General features: G+C 38.4%; 1 protein-coding gene across 7 annotated transcripts in view; it reads right to left on the bottom strand.

Annotated features, from left to right (window-relative positions):
• Positions 1-25,824, bottom strand: part of CUNH8orf34 (chromosome unknown C8orf34 homolog) — a 538,401-nt gene that overhangs the window by 131,487 nt on the left and 381,090 nt on the right. For all 7 annotated transcript variants that reach the window (XM_021165867.3, XM_021165882.3, XM_021165875.3 and 4 more), the window contains one exon: positions 1,217-1,293. In XM_021165867.3, the coding sequence (XP_021021526.1) occupies positions 1,217-1,293 (77 nt within the window). The remainder of the gene's footprint in view (positions 1-1,216; positions 1,294-25,824) is intronic.

The raw sequence follows: 25,824 nt of genomic DNA, 5'->3' as shown, positions 1-25,824 counted from the left end.
CAAATCAAAACAACCCTGAGATTCCACCTCATACCAGTCAGAATGGCTAAGATCAAAAATTCAGGTGACAGCAGATGCCGGAGAGGATTTGGAGAAAGAGGAACACTCCTCCATTGCTGGTGGGATTGCAAGCTGGTACAACCACTCTGGGAATCAGTCTGGTGGTTCCTCAGAAAATTGGACATAGTACTACCGGGGCATCCAGCAATACCTCTCCTGGGCATATACCCAGAAGATGTTCCCAGTTGTAATAAGGATACATGCACCACTATGTTCATAGCAGCCATATTTATAATAGCCAGAAGCTGGAAAGAACCCAGATGTCCCTCCACAGAGAAATGGATACAGGAAATGTGGTACATTTACACAATGGAGTACTACTCAGCAATTAGAAACAATGAATTCATGAAATTCTTAGGCAAATGGATGAACCGCCTCACACTTCTATCTCCAGAACCTGGAGGAAATGCACTGTTGTTTACACCATGTTCTCTGTGGTACCTTGTGGAAATGCAAGCACACAAACAGATGAACCCTATGAACACTGTAGAAAAGTAAAACACTGCACTAGCCTGGGCATTAGGACAATTCAAAAATCTTTTAAATACTTTTATATTCCGAATTTACATAGAGACTTCTGGTTTTCCTGTGTTTACTCTTTTAACCTTGAATTTTATTGAAAGTCAGAAATCCTGTTACACCCTGGTAAAGATGTAGCAACATCACAAGGACTCCACACCAGATGATAGCATGCATTAATGAATATGTCAGCTTAGAAGATCAGTTAGGATGCATATAACTCAACTGGTTCAAGTGATAACTCACAAGCTGTTAGAATGTACCCATGCTCCAGGTGATCTCTCAGCAACTACACTCTTAGTCAAGCCTTAGTCAAGCTTCTCACAACTGCAGAAGGAGCTTGACACAGCCCTGCTGTGTATTCAGTAAAGTGGTGTATTCAGTAAAGTGGTCCCCTGCTGCTGTGAGAGCTCTCCACTTTACAGGGAATAGTGGATGCTATTCAAGTATTCTTTATAAAAAGGATGGTCATTTTTGTTCTCTGTGTTCGTCCAGGATGTGTTCCTAGTTCTCTCTCATTCTCTCTCTCTCTCTCTCTCTCTCTCTCTCTCTCTCTCTCTCTCTCTCTGTGTGTGTGTGTGTGTTTGCTGTTTCTGTACATGTTACAGATTTAACAAAAACAAATTAATATACTTACTGGTTCTGTTAAGTTTGATGTTTTCTCAAAATCTTCACCTTCGTCCATAAGAGTTTCTTCTGTCCCAGGTAAAGAATCTATTTTAATTTTTAAAAATAAAAGTTACACATTGCCTATGTATAAATTGCATATATATATATGCACATATATGCCTCATGATAAGAAGGATATTAACATAATGGAACTACTAATTTAAAGAATCATAGAGTTTATGAGTATATTTTTGAATGGCATTTATTCAGTTTATAGATAAATATGAAAATGAACATATTTCTAATTCAGAAGCACATAGTAAAATCAAGAAAGCACAGTAGCTAGTTACCTTACTTTTATATATAAAACCATGGTCCAGGTTGGAGAGATGACACAGTGGTTTAGAGTATGTACTCCATATGAACTCAAAGAGACTATGGCAGCATACATAGAACCTTCACCAGTCTAAGATATGGTTCCAGTGCAGCGAAGAGAAATAGACCCAAGCCCACATCCCCAGCCCAGGAGCTAACCCTAGTAACAAAGGGAAACGTAGTTTTCTCAAGCAGAGTCCTCCTGATTGTAACCCACACTTAAAGGGTAGGCCTTGTGCCCAGCAGTAAATGGCCAGCACAAAATGAACTCAATGGTATTTTGGAAGCTTATTTTGTTTCATAAGATTTTGTATTGCATTTTTTAACACTACAAATATTCTATTATATATTAATGTTTCTGATTTTGTGTCTTAATGAGATTTTTTTTGTGTGTGTTTCTCTGTGTCTTTGTGTGTTCCTTGTACACTTTCTTTGACCCTCTTTTCTCTATTTGTTTGTTCTGTCCTATTCAGTTAAGATTTGTTTTTAACTTATTTTATTTGTTTCTTTGTGGATGCATGTCTTATTTCTAATGAGAGAGAACAAGAAAGGAAATGGGGAATTGGATCAGGGAGGGGGGAGCAAGGGAGTGGAAACTGTAATCAGAATACTGTGTAGTAAAAAAAAATCTAATTTTAATTTTAAAAAAAAAGTACTACTATGGGAGAGGACCTGTGTTTTGTTCCCAATACCCGCATCAGATGGCTCACAACTACCTGCAACTACAGCCCCAGGGGAACCAACAATCTATTCTGCCTTCTGTGGGCAACCACATTCATGTGCATACACCCACACACAAACACATACAATATAAGCACAATTAAAAGTAAAAACGAATCTGAAAATGAGGTAAAATTTTGAAATTTATTCAGCTAGAGTTTGGTAATACTTACCTTTAATGCTTTTTTTTTTTTATCTGTTTTGCATTATTATACTTGTTTGCTTAATGCCTTCTTTTAGACAGTGAGAGGGTTATACAATTTAAGTATTAATTCTATCAATTGTATTCTCTCCTTTAAATCAGATGACAAATTGTGAGGTGGCCACTAAGAATGCAAATTATTAAATAGTGGTAGGTTTTCTCCCCAATCATATCAAGCAAGATGTTATGAGTGTTTCATCTAAATCTTAGAATTGGAGGTAAGTGGCACTTTCAATTCTATTAATAAAGTGAGGGGAAACACTTCTATATGCCTTCAAATTTAGGTTAACAAGTGCAGTATAGATAGATATTTATGGTTGTTAGAAAACTGTAATAATGATTATTATATGTAACATCTGTAAATAATATATACCAGATACTGTCAGCTTCCCTAGTTAAATTTAACTTAATATGTTAAAGTTTAAAAATCAGTTTAGAAGGAAGCATTTCAAACCATTGGGCTTTATGAAGTTGATTTTTTTATATTTATTAACAGTAAGGGAGCCCTCTTCAAAGAAGTTTCTTTTTATAGAAAATGGAGACCAACACAGTAGATTAAAACTAGACTCAATGCAGCGATCAACCACTCATAAGAAGCCTTGACTTGATGTATGTCCCACACCATATCTCCTGCATGTGTGCAGGGACAACAGCAGAAGATATAGCTGGATGAATTTAGAAGGCAATATATGGACAGGTGAGAGTGTGCACCACAGAGGCAGACAGCTTCTGGGGCAGGTGGGAGCCACAGAGCCACTGAGGCAGCACCCTTTTGGGCCGCAGACATCCAGCACCCTCCCAGCCGGAGGACAGTGGTCTGCCCGGCACAGGAGCCCTCTGCCTCAGGAGCAGGGAGCGCCATCTTGGATCCGGGACTCCACCGAACTTAGGAACTTAGTCTGCACAGGAGAGAGTGTGCACCACAAAAGCTGACAGCTTCTGTGACCTGCCAAAGCAACACAGCATCTGGGAAAGGTCCTGTTTTGGGCCTTCTTCTTCGGCCAGGAGGAGGTCCAAACACCAAATATCTGAACACCTTCCCTGTAAGAGGAGAGCTTGTCAGCAGAGAGTGCTCTAACCACTGAAACTCAGAGGAGAGAGCCTGTCTCCCAGGTCTGCTGATAGACGGTAATCAGAATCACCAGAAGAACAATCTCTAAACAGAGACAACTATAACGACTCCAGAGATTACCAGATGGCGAAAGGTAAACGTAAGAATCTTACTAACAGAAACCAAGACCACTCACCATCATCAGAACCCAGCACTCCCACTCTGCCCAGTCCAGGGCACCCCAACACACCTGAAAAGCTAGACCTGGATTTAAAAGCATACCTCATGATGATGGTAGAGGACATCAAGAAGGACTTTAATAACTCACTTAAAGAATTACAGGAGAACATAGCTAAAGAGTTACAAGTCCTTAAAGAAAAACAGGATAACAAAATCAAACAGGTAGAAGTCCTTAAAGAAAAACAGGAAAACACATCCAAACAGATGATGGAAATGAACAAAACCATAGTAGACCTAAAAAGGGAAGTAGACACAAAAAAGAAAACCCAAAATAAAGCAACACTGGAGATAGAAACCCTAGGAAAGAAATCTGGAACCATAGATACCAGCATCAGCAACAGAATACAAGAGATGGAAGAGAGAATCTCAGGTGCAGAAGATTCCATAGAGAACATCGGCACAACAATCAAGGAAAATGGAAAATGCAAAAAGATCCTAACTCAAAACATCCAGGAAATCCAGGACACAATGAGAAGACCAAACCTACGGATAATAGGAGTGGATGAGAATGAAGATTTTCAACTCAAAGGATCAGCAAACATCTTCAACAAAATTATAGAAGAAAACTTCCCAAATCTAAAGAAAGAGATGCCCATGAACATACAAGAAGCCTACAGAACTCCCAATAGACTGGACCAGAAAAGAAATTCCTCCCGACACATAATAATCAGAACAACAAATGCACTAAATAAAGATAGAATACTAAAAGCAGTAAGGGAAAAAGGTCAAGTAACATATAAAGGCAAGCCTATCAGAATTACACCAGATTTTTAACCAGAGACTATGAAAGACAGAAGAGCCTGGACATATGTTATACAGACACTAAGAGAACACAAATTCCAGCCAAACTCTCAATTACCATAGATGGAAAAACCAAAGTATTCCACGACAAAACCAAATTCACACATTGTCTCTCCACGAATCCAGCCCTTCAAAGGATAATAACAGAAAAAAACCAATACAAGGACGGGAACCACGCCCTAGAAACAACAAGAAGGTAATCCCTCAACAAACCTAAAAGAAGACAGCCACAAAAACAGAATGCCAACTTTAACAACAAAAAAACAGGAAACAACAATTACTTTTCCTTAATATCTCTTAATATCAATGGATTCAACTCCCCGATAAAAAGACATAGACTAACAAACTGGCTACACAAACAAGACCCACCATTTTGCTGCTTACAGGAAACTCATCTCAGAGAAAAAGATAGACACTACCTCAGAATGAAAGGCTGGAAAACAATTTTCCAAGCAAATGGTATGAAGAAACAAGCTGGAGTAGCCATTCTAATATCTGATAAGATCGACTTCCAACCCAAAGTCATCAAAAAAGACAGGGAAGGGCACTTCATACTCATCAAAGGTAAAATCCTCCAAGAGGAACTCTCAATTCTGAATATCTATGCTCCAAATACAAAGGCAGCCACATTCATTAAAGAAACTTTAGTAAATCTCAAAGCACACATTGCACCTCACACAATAATAGTGGGAGACTTCAACACACCACTTTCACCAATGGACAGATCATGGAAACAGAAACTAAACAGGGACACAGTGAAACTAACAGAAGTTATGAATCAAATGGATCTGGGAGATATCTACAGAACTTCTATCCTAAAACAAAAGGATATACCTTCTACTCAGCACCTCATGGTACCTTCTCCAAAATTGACCACATAATTGGTCACAAAACAGGCCTCAACAGATACAAAAATATTGAAATTGTCCCATGCATCCTATCAGATCACCATGGACTAAGGCTGATCTTCAATAACAAAATAAATAATAGAAAGCCAACATTCAGTGGAAACTGAACAACATTCTTCTCAATGATACCTTGGTCAAGGAAGGAATAAAGAAAGAAATTAAGGACTTCTTAGAGTTCAATGAAAATGAAGCCACAACATACCCAAACTTATGGGACGCAATGAAAGCATTTCTAAGAGGAAAACTCATAGCTCTGAGTGCCTCCAAAAAGAAACTAGACAGAGCACACATTAGCAGCTTCACAACACACCTAAAAGCACTAGAAAAAAAGGAAGCAAATTCAACCAAGAGGAGTAGACGGCAGGAAATAATCAAACTCAGGGGTGAAATCAACCGAGTGGAAACAAGAAGAACTATTCAAAGAATCAACCAATCAAGGAGCTGGTACTTTGAGAAAATCAACAAGATAGATAAACCCTTAGCCAGACTCAGTAGAGGGCACAGGGAAAGCATTCTAATTAACAAAATCAAAAATGAAAAGGAGAAATAACAACAGATCCTGAAGACATCCAAAACACCATCAGATCCTTCTACCAAAGGCTATACTCAACAAAACTGGAGAACCTGGATGAAATGGAGAAGTTCCTAGACAGATACCAGGTACCAAAGTTGAATCAAGATCAGGTTAATGATCTAAACAGCCCTATATACCCCAAAGAAATAGAAGCAGTCATTAATAGTTTCCAAACCAAAAAAAGCCCAAGACCAGATGGGTTTAGTGCAGAGTTCTATCAGACCTTCAAAGAAGATCTAATCCCAGTTCTTCACAAACTATTCCACAGAATAGAAACAGAAGGTACTCTACCCAACTCATTCTATGAAGCCACAATTACTCTGATACCTAAACCACAAAAAGACCCAACAAAGATAGAAAACTTCAGACCAATATTTCTTATGAATATTGATGCAAAAATCCCCAATAAAGTTCTTGCTAACCGAATCCAAGAACACATCAAAACAATCATCCATCCTGACCAAGTAGGTTTCATCCCAGGGATGCAGGGATGGTTCAATATATGGAAATCCATCAACGTAATCCAGTATATAAACAAACTCAAAGACAAAAAAACACATGATCATCTCGTTAGATGCTGAGAAAGCATTTGACAAAATCCAACACCCATTCATGATAAAAGTCTTGGAAAGATCAGGAATTCAAAGCCCATACCTAAACATGATAAAAACAATCTACAGCAAACCAGTAGCCAACATCAAAGTAAATGGTGAGAAGCTTGAAGCAATCCCTCTAAAATCAGGGACTAGACAAGGCTGTCCACCTTCTCCATACCTATTCAACATTGTACTTGAAGTCCTAGCCAGAGCAATTCGACAACAAAAGGAGATCAAAGGGATACAAATTGGAAAAGATGAAGTCAAAATATCACTTTTTGAAGATGATATGATAGTATATATAAGTGACCCTAAAAATTCCACCAGAGAATGCCTAAACATGATAAACAGCTTCGGTGAAGTAGCTGGATATAAAATTAACTCAAACAAATCAATGGCCTTTCTCTACACAAAGAATAAACAGGCTGAGAAAGAAATTAGGGAAACAACACCCTTCTCAATAGTCACAAATAATATAAAATATCTTGGCGTGACTCTAACTAAGGAAGTGAAAGATCTGTATGATAAGAACTTCATGTCTCTGAAGAAAGAAATTAAAGAAGATCTCAGAAGATGGAAAGATCTTCCATGCTCATGGATTGGAAGGATCAACATTGTAAAAATGGCTATCTTGCCAAAAGCAATCTATAGATTCAGTGAAATCCCCATCAAAATTCCAACTCAATTCTTCAACGAATTAGAAAGTGCAATCTGCAAATACATCTGGAATAACAAAACACCTAGGGTAGCAAAAACTCTTCTCAAGGATAAAAGAACCTCTGGTGGAATCACCATGCTGGACCTAAAGCTTTACTACAGAGCAATTGTGATAAAAACTGTGTGGTACTGGTATAATGACAGACAAGTAGACCAATGGAATAGAATTGAAAACCCAGAAATGAACCCACACACCTATGGTCACTTAATCTTCGACAAGGGAGCTAAAACCATCCAGTGGAAGAAAGACAGCATTTTCAAGAAATGGTGCTGGCACAACTGGTTGTTATCATGTAGAAGAATGCGAATCGATCCATTCCTATCTCCTTGTACTAAGGTCAAGTCTAAGTGGATCAAGGAACTTCACATAAAACCAGAGACACTGAATATTATAGAGGAGAAAGTGGGGAAAAGCCTAGAAGATATGGGCACAGTGGAAAAATTCTTGAATAAAACAGCAATGGCTTGTGCTATAAGATCGAGAATTGACAAGTGGGACCTCATGAAACTGCAAAGCTTCTGCAAGGCAAAAGACACCATCAATAAGACAAAAAAAAAACACACACACACACACCAACAGATTGGGAAAGGATCTTTACCTATCCTAAATCAGATAAGGGACTAATATCCAATATATATAAAGAACTCAAGAAGGTGGACTCCAGAAAATCAAATAACCCCCTTAAAATTCGGGCTCAGAACTGAACAAAGAATTCTCACCTGAGGAATACTGAATGGCAGAGAAGCACCTGAAAAAATGTTCAACATCCTTAATCATCAGGGAAATGCAAATCAAAACAACCCTGAGATTCCACTTCACTCCAGTCAGAATGGCTAAGATCAAAAATTCAGGTGACAGCAGATGCTGGCGAGGATGTGGAGAAAGAGGAACACTCCTCCATTGTTGGTGGGATTGTAAGCTTGTACAATCACTCTGGAAATCAGTCTGGCGGTTCCTCAGAAAATTGGACTTAGTACTACTGGACGATCCAGCAATACCTCTCCTGGGCATATATCCAGAAGATGTCCCAACCGGTAAGAAGGACACATGCTCCACTATGTTCATAGCAGCCTTACTTATAATAGTCAGAAGCTGGAAAGAACCCAGATGTCCCTCAACAGATGAATGGATACAGAAATTATGGTACATTTATACAATGGAGTACTACTCAGCTATTAAAAAGAATGAACTTATGAAATTCCTAGCCAAATGGATGGACCTGGAGGGCATCATCTTGAGTGAGGTAACACAGTCACAAAGGAACTCACACAATATGTATTCACTGATAAGTGGATATTAGCCCAAAACTTAGGATACACAAGATATAAGATACAATTTGCTAAACGCATGAAACTCAAGAAGAATGAAGACCAAAGTGTGGACACTATGCCCCTTCTTAGTATTGGGAACAAAACACCCATGGAAGGAGTTACAGAGATAAAGTTTGGAGCTGTGATGAAAGGATGGACCATCTAGAGACTGCCATATCCAGGGATCCATCCCATAATCAGCTTCCAAAAGCTGACACCATTGCATACACTAGCAAGTTTTTGCTGAAAGGACCCAAATATAGGTGTCTCTTGTGAGACTATGCTGGGGCCTAGCAAACACAGAAGTGGATGCTCACAGTCATCTATTGGATATATCACAGGGCTCCCAATGGAGAAGCTAGAGAAAGTACCCAAGGAGCTAAAGGGATCTGCAACCCTGTAGTTGGAACAACATGATGAACTAACCAGTACCCCGGAGCTCTTGTCTCTAGCTGCATATGTATCGAAAGATGGCCTAGTCGGCCATCACTGGAAATTGAGGCCCATTGGACTTGCAAACTTTATATGCCCCAATATAGGGGAATGCCAGGGCCAAAAGAATGGGAATTGGTGAGTAGGGAAGTGGGGGGTGGTATGGGGGACTTTTGGGATAGCATTGGAAATGTAATTTGGGAAAATATGTAATAAAAAAATAAAAAATTAAAAAAAAAAAGAAGGCAGTATATGAGGAAGTCTGCTGAAAAACAGTCTCTGCTAGAAATAGCTCCATAAACAAGACTGAAAAACAGCAATATCAAGGTACATGCTAATGAGTAAAGGGGAAGTCTTCATGGGTCCTAGACCAAGAACCATAGACAACTATTGACAGCTGGAAGAGAGAGGGATAATTAGTTTCTCCAAGAGATGAGTTCTCTTATTGGTTATCAAATACAAAGTAATCAGCCTTGAAGCCATATATACACAAATAAAAGCAGACTTAACAGCTTGTGTTTACATATTTGTGCATACACATGCATATATGTAGACAATAAAGAAAATAATCAATTTTAGGGGAGGACATGAGAAGCATTTGAGAGTACTTGGGAGAAGCTGGAAGGAGAAAAAATAAAAATATATTTCTAATTTAATTTACTTTTAAAAAATGCCATATGATTACATAAAAATAATTTATATTCATGTGCCAGTGAAGGCAGAATTTTCTAATGTATGACATAAGTGTTCTCGGCAAGAAATTGGAATGTTGAATTCTAGTTGCTTATGGTCAAGTTGTAAGGAAAACCTGGCATAAACCCATGGTTGTGGCTCATGTCATCTCTATAGTACTTCATCTAAGAAGAAAAGCTAGCAAATCTCTTGGGTACATGTTTATCTCTATATAAATATAGATATTATTACAGAACACAAAATGTTTTCCACTATGATACAAGGTTGAAAAGGCTATAAATTAAGATAATTTACTTACTACCCTTCTAAACAGAGTAGAACCATTAAAAGTAGCCAATTTTAATTGATAAAATTAAGATGGGTAAGGAGAAAGTGTATCATGTTAAAAAATAGTCATTCAGCTGAAAAGAAGAATTCAGTACCTATTTATTAAAACCAACTTCTAACAGCTTATAAGCTAGCATTGACAAACACTTTAAACCAGGAGGCAAGTTGTATTTAATTTACATCTTTTATAAAGAAGTTACAACTTTGGTCAGGGAAATAGGTAGGGCAACTCAAGATCTTTACCTCTCTGTCCATTCCTCCAAGTCTAGCCCTGCAGTCTCATCACCAGGTCTATAGCCAAACTTCTACTCTGGCCACTCCTTGCTCCCTTCTCATTCCCAGGAAACTAAGCAGATACTGGTTCAATAAAACACCCTACTTTTCACCCTTTTGTGAACCCCCTGTCCCCAACCTATCTCACTTAGATTTCTAAGTGTTAGCTTCCAATACCCAGGAACTCATTTTACTTGGGTCCCAATTGGATATATCTAACAAAATACAAAAGAAATTTCCACAAAACAACATACAGCCATGACACACTGTCCTAAAACCAGAGAGAAAACAAATCAAGTTGCAAAACATATAACCAACAAAGACAAGATCAGATATCAGCACCTGGAATTACAATCTTCCCAATCCTAGATGCCTAAACATCAGAACAAAAACGTAATAAAAAATACTTAGGATAGTATGTCCTCCACTAGAACCTTGCAGCCCTAGCAAAATAGGCCCTGAATATCCCAGTAAAATTGAAGCACAAATAAAAGATTTTCCATTATGCATATGACAGAGGAGTTGAAAGAGGAAATAAACACCTAAAACAAATAATGAAAACATAAATAGTAGAAGGCAATGAAAAAAAAAGGTTCAAGACCTGACCGTGGAAGTAGAATGATTAAGTTGAATCAACAGAAGATCCAAAATAAGGGAAGTGTAGAAATGAAAAGTTTAGGAAGTAGAATACGAACCTCAGAGAGAAGTCTCACCAACAGAAAACCGGAGATAGAAGAGATAATCTCAGGCATTGAAGACATAATAGAAGAAATGAATATGTCTGTCATAAAAAAACGACTAAAAATTTAATTAAAATTAATTTTAAACTAAAAAATTAATTTAAATTAATTTTAAACTAAAAAATTAATTAAGAGCAGTCTCTGGGACAGGCGAGAGCCACAGAGCCTCTGAGGTGGCACCATTTTCGGCTCCAGACAACCAGCCACCTTCCTGATCAGAGCACAGGTGTCCACCCAGCCTGAGAGGCTTCTGCCTCAGGTTCCACGGGAGCCAGCTTGGTTCGGGGACTCCGCGGAGGGCAGTCTGCACAGGTAAGAGTGTGGAATACAGAGGCCAGCAGTCTCTGGGACAGGCGAGAGTCACAGAGCCTCTGAGGCAGTGCCATTTTCGGCTCCAGACAACTGGCCACCTTCCTGATCAGAGCACAGGTGTCCGCCCAGCCTGAGAGTCTTCTGCCTCAGGTTCCACGGGAGCCAGCTTGGTTCTGAGACACTGTGGAGGGCAGTCTGCACAGGCCAAAGCAACACAGCTTCTGGGAAAGATCCTGTTTTGGGCCTTCATCTTCAGCCAGAAGGAGGTCCAAACACCAGATAACTGTGCACCTTCCCTGAAAGAGGAGACCTTGCCTGCAGAGACTGCTCTGACCACTGAAACTCAGAGGAGAGAGCTAGTCTCCCAGGTCTGCTCATAGAGGGTAACAAAATCACCAGTGGAACAATCTCTAAACAGAGACAACTATAACAACTAACTCCAGAGATTACCAGATGGCGAAAGGTAAACTTAAGAATCTTATTAACAGAAACCAGGACCACTCACCAACAGCAGAACACAGCACTCCCACTTCGCCCAGTCCAGGGCACCCCAACACACCTGAAAAGCTAGACCTGGATTTAAAAGCATATCTCATGATGATAGTAGAGGACATAAGAAGGACTTAAATAACTCACTTAAAGAAATACAGGAGAACAGTGCTAAAAAAGTAGAAGGCATTAAAGAGGAAACACAAAAATCCCTTAAAGAATTGCAGGAAAACATAAACAAACAGGTAGAAGACATTAAAGAGGAAACACAAAAATCCCTTAAAGAATTGCAGGTGATGGAATTGAATAAAACCATCCAAGACCTAAAAAGGGAAGTAGACACAATAAAGAAAACCCAAAGTGAGGCAACGCTGGAAATAGAAATCCTAGGAAAGAAATCTGGAACCATAGATGCGAGCATCAGCAACAGAATACAAGACATGGAAGAGATAATCTCAGGTGCAGAAGATTCCATAGAGAACATCAGCACAACAATCAAAGAAAATGGAAAATGCAAAAAGATCCTAACTCAAAACATCCAGGAAATCCAGGACACAATGAGAAGACCAAACCTAAGGATAATAGGAGTGGATGAGAATGAAGATTTTCAACTCAAAGGACCAGCAAACATCTTCAACAAAATTATTGAAGAAAACTTCCCAAATCTAAAGAAAGAGATGCCCATGAACATACAAGAAGCCTACAGAACTCCAAATAGACTGGACCAGAAAAGAAATTCCTCCCGACACATAATAATCAGAACAACAAATGCACTAAATAAAGATAGAATACTAAAAGCAGTAAGGGGAAAAGGTCAAGTAACATATAAAGGCAAAACTATCAGAATTACACCAGATTTTTAACCAGAGACTATGAAAGACAGAAGAGCCTGGACAGATGTTATACAGACACTAAGAGAACACAAATTCTAGCTCAGGCTACTATACCCAGCCAAACTCTCAATTACCATAGATGGAGAAACCAAAGTATTCCACGACAAAACCAAATTCACCCATTATCTCTCCAGGAATCCAGCCCTTCAAAGGATAATAATAGAAAAAAACCAATAAAAGAACGGGAACCACGCCCTAGAAAAAAAAAAGAAGATAATCCCTCAACAAACCTAAAAGAAGACAGCCACAAGAACAGAATGCCAACTTTAACAACAAAAATAACAGGAAACAACAATTACTTTTCCTTAATATCTCTTAATATCAATGGATTCAACTCCCCGATAAAAAGACATAGACTAACAAACTGGCTACACAAACAAGACCCACCATTTTGCTGCTTACAGGAAACTCATCTCAGAGAAAAAGATAGACACTACCTCAGAATGAAAGGCTGGAAAACAATTTTCCAAGCAAATGGTATGAAGAAACAAGCTGGAGTAGCCATTTTAACATCTAACAAAATCGACTTCCAACACAAAATAATCAAAAAAGACAAGGAGGGGCATTTCATACTCATCAAAGGTAAAATCCTCCAAGAGGAACTCTCAATTCTGAATATATATGCTCCAAATACAAGGGCAGCCACATTCATTAAAGAAACTTTAGTAAATCTCAAAGCACACATTGCACCTCACACAATAATAGTGGGAGATTTCAACACACCATTTTCACCAATGGACAGATCATGGAAACAGAAACTAAACAGGGACACAGTGAAACTAACAGAAGTGATGAAACAAATGGACTTAACAGATATGTACAGAACATTTTATCCTAAAACAAAAGGATATAACTTCTTCTCAGCACCGCATGGTACCTTCTCCAAAATTGACCACATAATTGGTCACAAAACAAGCCTCAACATATACAAAAATATTGAAATTGTCCCATGCATTCTATCAGATCACCATGGTCTAAGGCTGATCTTCAATAACAAAATAACTAATAGAAAGCCAACATTCACGTGGAAACTGAACAACACACTTCTCAATGAAAACTTGGTCAAGGAAGGAATAAAGAAAGAAATTAAGGACTTTTTGGAGTTTAATGAAAATGAAGCCACAACATACCGAAACTTATGGGACACAATGAAAGCATTCCTAAGAGGAAAACTCATAGCTCTGAGAGCCTCCAAAAAGAAACTAGAGAGCACACACATTAGAAGCTTGACAACACACCTGAAAGCTCTAGAACAAAAGAAAGCAAATTCACCCAAGAGGGTTAGAAGACAGGAAATAATCAAACTCAGGGGTGAAGTCAACCAAGTGGAAACAAGAAGAACTATTCAAAGAATCAACCAATCAAGGAGCTGGTTCTTTGAGAAAATCAACAAGATAGATAAAACCTTAGCCAGACTCACTAGAGGGCACAGGGAAAACATCCTAATTAACAAAATCAGAAATGAGAAGGGAAACATAACAACAGATCCTGAAGAAATACAAAACACCATAAGATCCTTCTACAAAAGGCTATACTCAACAAAACTGGAAAACCTGGATGAAATTGACAAGTTTCTAGACAGATACCAGGTACCAAAGCTAAATCAAGATCAGGTTAATGATCTAAACAGTCCTATATCCCCTAAAGAAATAGAAGCAGTCATTAATAGTCTCCCAACCAAAGAAAGCCCAGGACCAGATGGGTTTAGTGCAGAGTTCTATCAGACCTTCAAAGAAGACCTAATTCCACTTCTTCACAAACTATTCCTCAAAATAGAAATGGAAGGTACTCTACCCAACTCATTCTATGAAGCCACAATTACCCTGATACCTAAACCACAAAAAGATCCAACAAAGATAGAGAACTTCTGACCAATTTACCTTATGAATATAGATGCAAAAATCCTCAATAAAGTTCTTGCTAATCGAATCCAAGAACACATCAAAACAATCATACATCCTGACCAAGTAGGTTTCATCCCAGGGATGCAAGGATGGTTCAATATACGGAAATCCATCAACGTAATCCAGTATATAAACAAACACAAAGACAAAAACCACATGATCATCTCCTTACATGCTGAGAAAGCATTTGACAAAATCCAACACCCATTCATGATAAAAGTCTTGGAAAGATCAGGAATTCAAGGCCTATACCTAAACATGGTAAAAGCAATCTACAGCAAACCAGTAGCCAACATCAAAGTAAATGGTGAGAAGGTGGAAGCAATCCCACTAAAAACAGGGACTAGACAAGGCTGTCCACTCTCTCCCTACCTATTCAACATTGTACTTGAAGTCCTAGCTAGAGCAATTAGACAACAAAAGGAGATCAAAAGGATACAAATTGGAAAGGAAGAAGTCAAAATATCACTCTTTGGAGATGATATGATAGTATATATAAGTGACCCTAAAAATTCCAGCAGAGAACTCCTAAGCCTGATAAACAGCTTCAATGAAGTAGCTGGATATAAAATTAACTCAAACAAGTCAATGGCCTTTCTCTATACAAAGGATCAACAGGCTGAGAAAGAAATTAGGGAAACAACACCCTTCTCAATAGTCACAAATAATATAAAATACCTTGGCGTGACTCTAACTAAGGAAGTGAAAGATCTGTATGATAAGAACTTCAAGTCTCTGAAGAAAGAAATTAAAGAAGATCTCAGTAGATGGAAAGATCTCCCATGCTCATGTATTGTCAGGATCAACATTGTAAAAATGGCTATCTTGCCAAAAGCAATCTACAGATTCAATGCAATCCCCATCAAAATTCCAACTCAATTCTTCAACGAATTAGAAAGACCAATCTGCAGATTCATCAGAAATAACAAAACACCTAGGATAGCAAAAACTCTTCTCAAGGATAAAAGAACCTCTGGTGGAATCACCATGCTTGACCTAAAGCTGTACTACAGAGCAATTGTGATAAAAACTGCATGGTATTGGTATAGTGACAGACAAGTAGACCAATGGAACAAAATTGAAGACCCAGAGTTGAACCCACACACCTATGGTCACTTGATCTTTGACAAGGGAGCTAAAACCATCCATTGGAAAAAAGCATTTTCAACAAATGGTGCTGGCACAACTGGTTGTTAACATGTAGAAGAATGCGAATTGATCCATTTCTATCTCCTTGTACTAAGGTCAAATCTAAGTGGATTTAGGAACTCCACATAAAACCAGAGACACTGAAACTGATAGAGGATAAAGTAGGGAAAAGCCTCGAAGATATGGGTACAGGGGAAAAATTCCTGAATAGAACAGCAAAGGCTTGTGCTGTAAGATCCAGAATTGATAAATGGGACCTTATAAAGTTGCAAAGCTTCTGCAAGGCAAAAGACACCGTCAATAAGACAAAAAGACCACCAACAGATTGGGAAAGGATCTTTACCTATCCCAAATCGGATAGGGGACTAATATTCAATATATATAAAGAACTCAAGAAGGTGGACTCCAGAAAATCAAATAACCCCATTAAAAAATGGGGCTGAGAGCTGAACAAAGAATTCTCACCTGAGGAATACCGAATGGCTGAGAAGCACCAGAAAAAATGTTCAACATCCTTAATCATCAGGGAAATGCAAATCAAAACAACCCTGAGATTCCACTTCACTCCAGTCAGAATGGCTAAGATAAAAAATTCAGGTGACAGCAGATGCTGGCGAGAATGTGGAGGAAGAGGAACACTCCTCCATTGTTGGTGGGATTGCAAGCTTGTACAATCACTCTGGAAATCAGTCTGGCATTTCCTCAGAAAATTGGACATAGTACTACCTGAGGATCCCGCAATACCTCTCCTGGGCATATATCCAGAAGATGCCCCAACTGGTAATAAGGACACATGCTCCACTATGTTCATAGCAGCCTTATTTATAATAGCCAGAAGCTGGAAAGAACCTAGATGCCCCTCAACAGAGGAATGGATACAGAAAATGTGGTACATTTACACAATGGAGTACTACTCAGCTATTAAAAAGAATGAATTTATGAAATTCCTAGGCAAATGGATGTACCTGGAGGGCATCATACTGAGTGAGGTAACCCAATCACAAAGGAACTCGCACAATATGTACTCACTGATAAGTGGATATTAGCCCAGAAACTTAGAATACCCAACACATAAGATACAATTTGCTAAACGCATGAAATTCAAGAAAAAGAAGACCAAAGTGTGGACACTTTGCCCCTTCTTAGAAATGGGAACAAAACACCCATGGAAGGAGTTACAGAGACAAAATTTGGAACTGTGATGTAAGGATGGACCATCTAGTGATTGCTATATGCAGGGATCCATCCTATAATTAGCTTCCAAATGCTGACACCATTGCATACACTAGCAAGATTTTGCTGAAAGTGCTACGCCCCGGTCGAGTCAACTGGACAAGCAGAGAGGCTTAAAAGTCACTCATGAGGCAAAAGAGTTTCAAAAAAGCTCTCCTCCTGGAGTCTAGCGTTCCCTACCCATACAGTAATTTTTCATTCCCGAGTTAGTCTAGTGTATGGATCCACGTGCTCTCTTTCAATATTTTCCTATCATAAGTGCCTTTTAAGATTGAATTCTGACATAGCTAAACCAGTGTTCCAACAGTCCTAGTTCGTCCTTAGCGAGACCTTGGGCTTGGATTTCAGTACGGCCCCTGGTATTACACTAAAAGTTAGGTCACTGCCCTTCACAGGAATCTACCATCACCTAGGAAGAAAGAAGTTTCTGACCGTAGGGGAAACCAGAATAGATGCTTAGTATTATAGCTGAGTTACACCTATTACAGGAATTTACTATGGTTTAGGAAACAGATCGGGCTGTGGTTTTAGAGTATTGCATTATTCATGAGATGGTTAGCTAGAACGGAACTCCCTAGTTAGAACCATGACTTGGGTGTGAAAGCCCTTGCCCTAGGAGTGAAAAGTTCTCACACCTGGCTTCTATGACTATAGCTGACCTTAGATAGAGCTGACTTTTTCTCAGTTATTTTACTGCCCAGTTCCTTCCGATCTTTGTGTTTTCATTCCTCTGTTCTGTGTAAGAATCATTAAGCATCCGGTTACCTCATTTGTACCTTGGGGGTATGTCACCCAACTTCTTTATTGTCTTCTGTATAAAAAGTCTGAAGCTCGAATTGTAAAATTACATTCAGATTCTACACACGAACTCTCCTGTGTGTGTCTGTTTGTCACTCGCTCATCCACGCTTTGCCCACCTGCGAGGAGAGACCCCGTTCCACGCAGACACAGGGACCCAGAGGGTCTGAGGCATGAAAGGACCCAGATATAGCTGTCTCCTGTGAGACTATACCGGGGCCTAGCAAACACAGAAGTGGATGATCACAGTCAGCTATTGGATGGATCACACGGCTCCCAATGGAGGAGCTAGAGAAATTACCCAAGGAGCTAAAGGGAACTGCAACCCTATAGGTGGGACAACAATATGAACTAACCAGTACCCCGGAGCTCTTGTCTCTAGCTGCATATGTATCAAAAGATGGCCTAGTTGGCCATCACAGCAAAGAGAGGCCCATTGGAATTGCAAACTTTATATGCCCCAGTACAGGGGAACCCCAGGGCCAAAAAGGGGGAGTGGGTGGATAGGGGATTGGGAGGGTGGGTATGGGGGACTTTTGGGATAGCATTGAAAATGTAAACGAGGAAAATACCTAATAAAAAATAAATTATAAAAAAATTAATTAAAATTAATTTTAATTAAAAATTAATTAAAAAGTCTAAAAAATTAATCCATCTAGACAATCTGATAAAAACTATTAAAAGACCAGATTTAAAGTAATAGAATTAGGGGGCTGGAGAGATGGCTCAGCGGTTAAGAGCACTGACTGCTCTTCCAAAGGTCCTGAGTTCAATTCCCAGCAACCACATGGTGGCTCACAACCATCTGTAATGGGATCTGATGACCTCTTCTGGTGTGTCTGAAGACAGCTACGATGTACTCATATAAGTAAAATAAATCCTATAATAATAATAATAATAATAATAATAATAATAATAATAATAATTATAGAATTAGAGGAAGAAGAGTCCCAAGCAAAAGACACCAAAAATATTCTCAATAAAAATCATAGAAGGAAAAATTTCCTAACCTAAAGAAATAGATGCCTAATGAATTACAAGAAACATATAGAATGTCAGAGTATCCATGAAAAGAAATTCCCCTTCAAACATAATAACCAAAAAATTAAATCTTCAGAATAACAATAGAATAAAGTAAAGCTCATAAAGAAAACGACAATGTAACATATGAAGGCAGACATATTTACATTATATCTAAATATTTTTATGGAGTCTCTGAAAGATAGAAGTGCTCAGATAGTTGTGCTGCAAATGCTAAGTGACCACCGGTGCCCTTCCAGAGTACTCAGCAAAAATTTCAATCACCATAAATGCAGAAACTAAGACATTCCATGAAAACCACAAATTTATATTATATCTGTCTACACATCCAACCCTGTGGAAGGTGTCAGAAGAAAACTCTAAGAGTTTACCTACATTCAAAGAGTTTACCTACATCCAAAACAAAACAAAACAAAAAAAACAACAACAACAGCAACAAAAACTGGATAGAATAAATAATCAGATGAGCAAAATCAAAGAGTGGGCTTTGGGTTTCTGTTTGCTCCCAGTGCTGATCCTGAACTACAGTGCCCAGAACAGATCCTGTTCTACAGCTCTCCATACCCAAATACTGCCAGGAGAGATCTGGTCTCCCAGAAGTGCTGACATACCACCAATGTTGCTCAAATTCTTGGCCCAAGAGGGACCTGCCCAGAGCCATCTGGACACAGGAACCAAGGAAAAGCCAGAGACAGGATCCTTCATATTTCTGTCTGCATCCCAGAGCTGACCCTGTGCCATAGCTCTCCATATACAAATTCCTCCATGAGAGATCTGGCGTTCCAGAAGTACTGAAACACTGGCTTGCAGGAGAGATAAGTCACAGTCAGAGACAGCAAGAACAACTAACACCAGAGATAAACTACAAGACTAGAGGCAAGAACATGAATATAAAGAACAAAAAAAAAGGCTACTTGGCATCATCAGAACATAGTTATCCTATCACAGCAAGTCCAAAATACCCCAACAGACCATTAAAAAAAAAAGACTCTGAGTTAAAAAATCACATCTCATGATGATGATAGAGGATTTTAGGAAGGACATAAATAACTCAATTAAAGAAATACAGGAAAACACAGGTAAATAGTTAGAAGCCTTTAAAGAGGAATAACAAAAATCCCTTAAAGAATTACAGAAAACATAAAATGGGTGAAGGAATTGAACAAAAACATCCAGGATCTTAAAATGGAAATAGAAACATTTAAGAAATCACAAAGGGAGACCTGGAGATAGAAAACCAAGGGAAGAGATCAGGAGTCATAGATGCATGCATCACCAACAGAATGCAAGAGATAGAAGAAGAAGAAGAAGACAAAGAAAAAAAAACTCAGGTGCAGAAGACACCATAGAAAACTTTGACACAACAGTCAAAGAGAATGAAAAATGCAAAAAGATCCTAACCCAAAAATAGCCAGGAAATCCAGGACACAATGAGAAGACCAAACTTAAGGATAATAGGTGTAGAAGAGAGCAAAGATTACCAACTTAATGGGCAAGTAAATATCTTCAACAAAATTATAGAAGAGAACTTTTCTAACCTAAAGAACAGCATGCCCATAAACATATACGAAGCCTACAAATAGATTGAAGCAGAAAAGAAATTCCTCCTGTCACATAATAGTCAAAAGATCAAATGCAGAAAACAAAGAAAGAATATTAAAAGCAATGAGGGAAAAAGGTCAAGTAACATAAAAAGACAGACCTATCAGAATTACATCAGACTTCTCACCAGAGACTATGAAAGCTAGAAGATCCTGGGCAGATGTCATATAGACTCTAGAGAACACAAATGCCAGCCCAAGCTACTATACCCAGCAAAACTCTCAATTACCATAGATGGAGAAAACAAGATATTCCATGACAAAACCAAATTTACACAATATCTCTCCACAAACCCAGCCCTAAAAAGATAATCGATGGAAAACATCAACAGAAGGAGGGAAACTACACCCTAGAAAAAGCAAGAAAGTAATCTGTCAACAAACCCAAAAGAAGATAACCACACAAACATAATTCATTTTCTAACAACAAAAATAACAGGAAGCAACAATCACTATTCCTTATTATCTCTAACATCAATGGGCTCAATTCCCCAATAAAAAGAAATAGATTAACTGACTGGATACATAAACAGCACACCGTATATTGCTGTATACAGAAAACTTATGTCAGTGTCAAAGACAGATACAACCTCAGAGTAAAGGGCTGGAAAAAATTTTCCCAAGCAAATGGTTCCAAGAAACAAGATGGAATAGGAGTTCTAATATTGAAAAAAATTGAATTTCAAACAAAAGTTATCGAAAAAATAAGGAAAGATACTTCATACTCATCAAAGAAATAATCTACCAAGAAGAGCTCTCAATTCTGAATCTATGCTCCAAATAATCTTCATAAGAGAAGACATTCATAAAAGAAACTTTACTAAAGCTCAAAGCACACAGTTCACCTTACACAATAATAGTGGGAGACTTCAACACCCCACTCTCAGCAATGCACAAATAATGGAAACAGAAACTAAACAGAGACTCACAGAAACTAATGGAAGTTAAGGTCCAAATAGATTTAATAGATATTTATAGAACATTTCATCCTAAAATTAAAGAATATACCTTCTTTTCAGCACCTCATGGTATCTTCTCCAAAATTAAAGATAGAATTGTCACAAAACAAGCATCAACAGATACAAGAAGATTGAAATAATCCCATGAATCCTCTCAAATCACCATGGACTTAAGCTGGTCTTCAATAACAACAAAAACAACAGAAAGCCCACATAGACATGGAAGCTGAACAACAACCTACTCAATGATAACTTGGTCAAAAAAGAAATAAAGAAAGAAATTAAAGACTTCTTAGGCTATAAAAATGTTACCCGCAGGGTTCATGCTACCGCATAAAAATGCCCAGTAAAATTAATTTTGTAAAGTAGAGCTATAAAATGGCAGCTTTGAAAACCATGCAGACACACATGGAATCATAAATTAAAATTCATTTGGAAAAGCAGAGCATGCCACTATGTGAAAATAATAATAATAATTTGAGAAACAAGGAGATCAAATTAGTTGTGTTAAGCTCACATTCTCCTCTTTTACGTTGTCTAAACTGATAGAGGCTCTTCAATACCACAGAAGAGCATGATTGGATCGGCAGGCAGGGTCATGAAAAAAAAAAAAAAGACTTCTTAGAGTTTAATGAAAATGAAGCCACAACATACTCAAACTTATGGGACACAATGAACACAGTGCTATGAGGAAACTCATAGCTCTGAGTACCTACAAAAAGAAACTAGAAAGAGCATACACTAGCAGGTTAACAACACACCTAAGAGAGCTCTAAAACAAAAGAAAGCAAATTCACCCAAGAGGAGTAGACAGCAAGAAATAAACAAACTCAGGTCTGAAATCCACCAAATGGAAACAAAAAGAACTATACAAAGAATTAACCAAACCAGGAGCTGGTTTTTTGAGAACATCAACAAGATACATAAACCCTTAGACAGACTAACTAGAGGGCACAGGGACAGAATGCTAATGAACAAAATCAAAAATGAAAAGGGAGACATAACAACAGAATCTGAGGAAATCCAAAATATCATCAGATCCTACTACAAAAGCCTATACTCAACAAAACTGGAAAATAGGGATGAAATGGACAAATTTCTAGACAGCTACCAGGTACCAAAGTTAAATAGGGATCAGATAAACCATCTAAAGAGTCCCATAATCCCTAAAGAAATAGAAGCAGTCATTAATTGTATCCCAAGCAAAAAAAAAAAAAAAAAAACAAACCAAACCAAAACAACACAAAACAAAACAGAACAAACAAACAAAGAAACCCAGGACTAGATAGTTATAGTGAAGAATTCTATCATACCTTCACAGAAGACCTCATGCCAATACTCTTCAAACTATTCCATAAAATAGAAACAGAAGGAATAGTACCCAATTCGTTCTATGAAGCCACAGCTACGTTGGTAGCAAAACATGGTACTCGAGGGACCAAGAGAACTCCAGAACAATTTCTCTTATGACACACAAATATTCAAAATTTCTGCAAACCAAATCTAACACATCAAAATGATCATTTACCACGATCAAGTAGGCTACATCCCAGGGATGGTTCAGTATAGGGAAATCTATCAACATAATCCACTACATAAAGTCAAAGAAAAAATCCTCATGATCGTTTCATTAGATGCTGAAAAAGCATTTGACAAAATTCAACATTTGTACACACTTTCTTGGAAGAATCCAGTATTCAACTCCCATATCTAAACGTAGTAGAAGCAATATACAGCCAATAAGTACCAAACACAAAACTAAATGGAGAGAAACTTGAAGCAATCCCACTAAAATCAGGGACCAGACAAGGCTTCCCATACTCTCCCTATCTATTCAATATAGTACTTGAAGTTCTAGCTAGAGCAAGAGGAAAACAAAAGGCAGTCAAAGGGATACAAATTGGAAAGGAAGAAATCAAAATACCACTATTTGCACATGATATGATAGTGTACTTAAGTGACCCAAAAAATTCCACCAGAGAACTCCTAAACCTGATAAACAACTTCAGAAAAGTGGCTGGATATGAAATTATCTCAAATAATTCAGTAGCCTTCCTCTTACTCAAAGGATAAACGGGCTGAGAAAGAAATTAGGGAAACAACACCCTTCTCAATAGTCATGAACAATATAAAATATCTTGATGTGACTCTAACCAAACAAGTGAAATATCTGTATGACAAGGACTTCAATTCTCCTAAGAGGGAAATTGAAGATCTCAGAAGCTAGAAAGATCTCCAATGCTCATGTTTTGGCAGGATTAATATAGTTAAAATGACCATCTTACCGAAAGCAATCTACAGATTCAATGCAATCCCCATCAAAGTTCCAACTAAATTCTTCACAGACTTAGAAAGAGCAATTTCCAAATTCATCTGGAGTAGCAAAAACCCAAGATAGCAAAAACTATTCTCAACAGTAAAAGAACTTCTGGAGGAATCACTATCCCTGACCTCAAACTGCATGGTATTGGTACAGTGACAGGAAGGTAGATCAATGTTATAAAATTGAAGACCCAAAAATAAACCCACATACCTATGGTCACTTGATCTTTGACAAAAACCATCCAGTGGAAAAAAGACAGCATTTTCAACAAATGGTGCTGGCTCAACTAGCAGTTAGCATGTAGAATAAAATGAATTGATCCATTCTTGTCTCCTTGTATAAACCTCAAGTCTAAGTGGATCAAGGACCTGCACATAAAAGCAGAGACACTGAAATTTATAGAGGGAAAAGTGGGGAAGAGCCTGGAACATAATGGCACAGGGGAAAAATTCCTCAACAGAACACCAATGGTGTATTTGTATTATAAGATCAAGAGTTAACAAATGGGACCTTATAAAATTGCAAAGCTTCTGTAAGGCAAAGGACACTGTCAATATGACAAAAGGGCAACAGACAGATTGGAAAAACACCTTTCACAATCCTAATCTGATAAAGGGCTAATATCCAATATATACAAAGAACTCAAGAAGTTAAACTCTAGAAAACCAAATAACACCGCCCCCCAAAATGGGGTACAGACCTAAACAAAGAAATCTCAACTGAGGAATATGGAATGGCAGAGAAGCACCTAAAAATGTGAAATAACCTTAATTATCAGGGAAATGCAAATCAAAACAACCCTGAGATTCCACCTCACACCAGTCAGAATGGCTAAGATCAAAAACTCAGGTGACAGCAGATGCTGTCGAGGATGTGGAGAAGGAGGAACACTCCTCCACTGCTGGTGGGATTGCAAGCTTGTACAACCACTCTGGAAATCAGTTTGGCAGTTCCTCAGAAAATTGGACATAGTACTACTGGAAGATCCAGTAATACCACTCCTGGGCATATACCGAGAAGATGCTCCAACATTTAATAAGGGCACATGCTCCACTATATTCATAGCAGCCTCATTTATAATAGCCAGAAACTGGAAACAATCCAGATGTCCCTCAACAGAGCAATGGATACAGAAAATGTGGTACATTCACATAATAGAGTACTACGCAGCTATTAAAAACAATGAGTTTATGAAATTCTTAGACAAATAGATAGATCTGCAGGATATCATCCTGAGTGAGTTAACCCAATCACAAAACAACCCACATGATATGCACTCACTGATAAGTGGGTATTAGCCCAGAAATACCCCTGATAAAATTCTCAAAACACATGAAACTCAAGAAGAAGGAAGACCAAAGTGTGGATACTTCGATCCTTCTTAGAAGAGGGAACAACATACTCATCAAAGGAGGTACAGAGAGAAAGTGTGAAGCAGAGACTAAAGTAATGACCATTCCAAGACTGCCCCACCTGGGGATCCATCCAATAAGCAACCACCAAACCCAGATACTATTGTGGATTCCCACCAGGGCTTGTTGACAGGAACCTGATATAGCTGTCTCTTAAGAGTCTTTGCCAGTGCCTGACAAATACAGAACTGGGTGCTCACAGCTATCCATTGGACAGAGCACGGGGTCTTCAATGTAGGAGCTAGAGTATGTACCCAAGGAGCTTAAGGGGTTTGCAGCCCCATAGGAGGAACATCAATATGAACAAGTACTTCCAGAGCTCCCTGGGACTAAACCACCAACCAAAAAAAAAATACATGGTGGGGCTCATGGCTCTACCTACATATGTAGCAGCACATGGAGGAGAGGCCCTTGGTCCTGTGAAGTTTCTATGCCCCAGTATATGGGAATGCCAGGGCCAGGAAGTGGGAGTGGGTGGGTTGATGAGCAGGGGGAGGAAGGAAGGGATGGGGGCTTTGAAGGGGAAAATAGGAAAGGGGATAACATTTGAAATATAAATAAA

The sequence above is a fragment of the Mus caroli genome, unplaced genomic scaffold (assembly GCF_978045245.1).
Source record: "Mus caroli unplaced genomic scaffold, Mus_caroli_1 scaffold_1, whole genome shotgun sequence".
In the NCBI taxonomy this organism is placed as follows: domain Eukaryota; kingdom Metazoa; phylum Chordata; class Mammalia; order Rodentia; family Muridae; genus Mus; species Mus caroli.
This window is presented reverse-complemented; position numbering and strand designations above follow the sequence as displayed.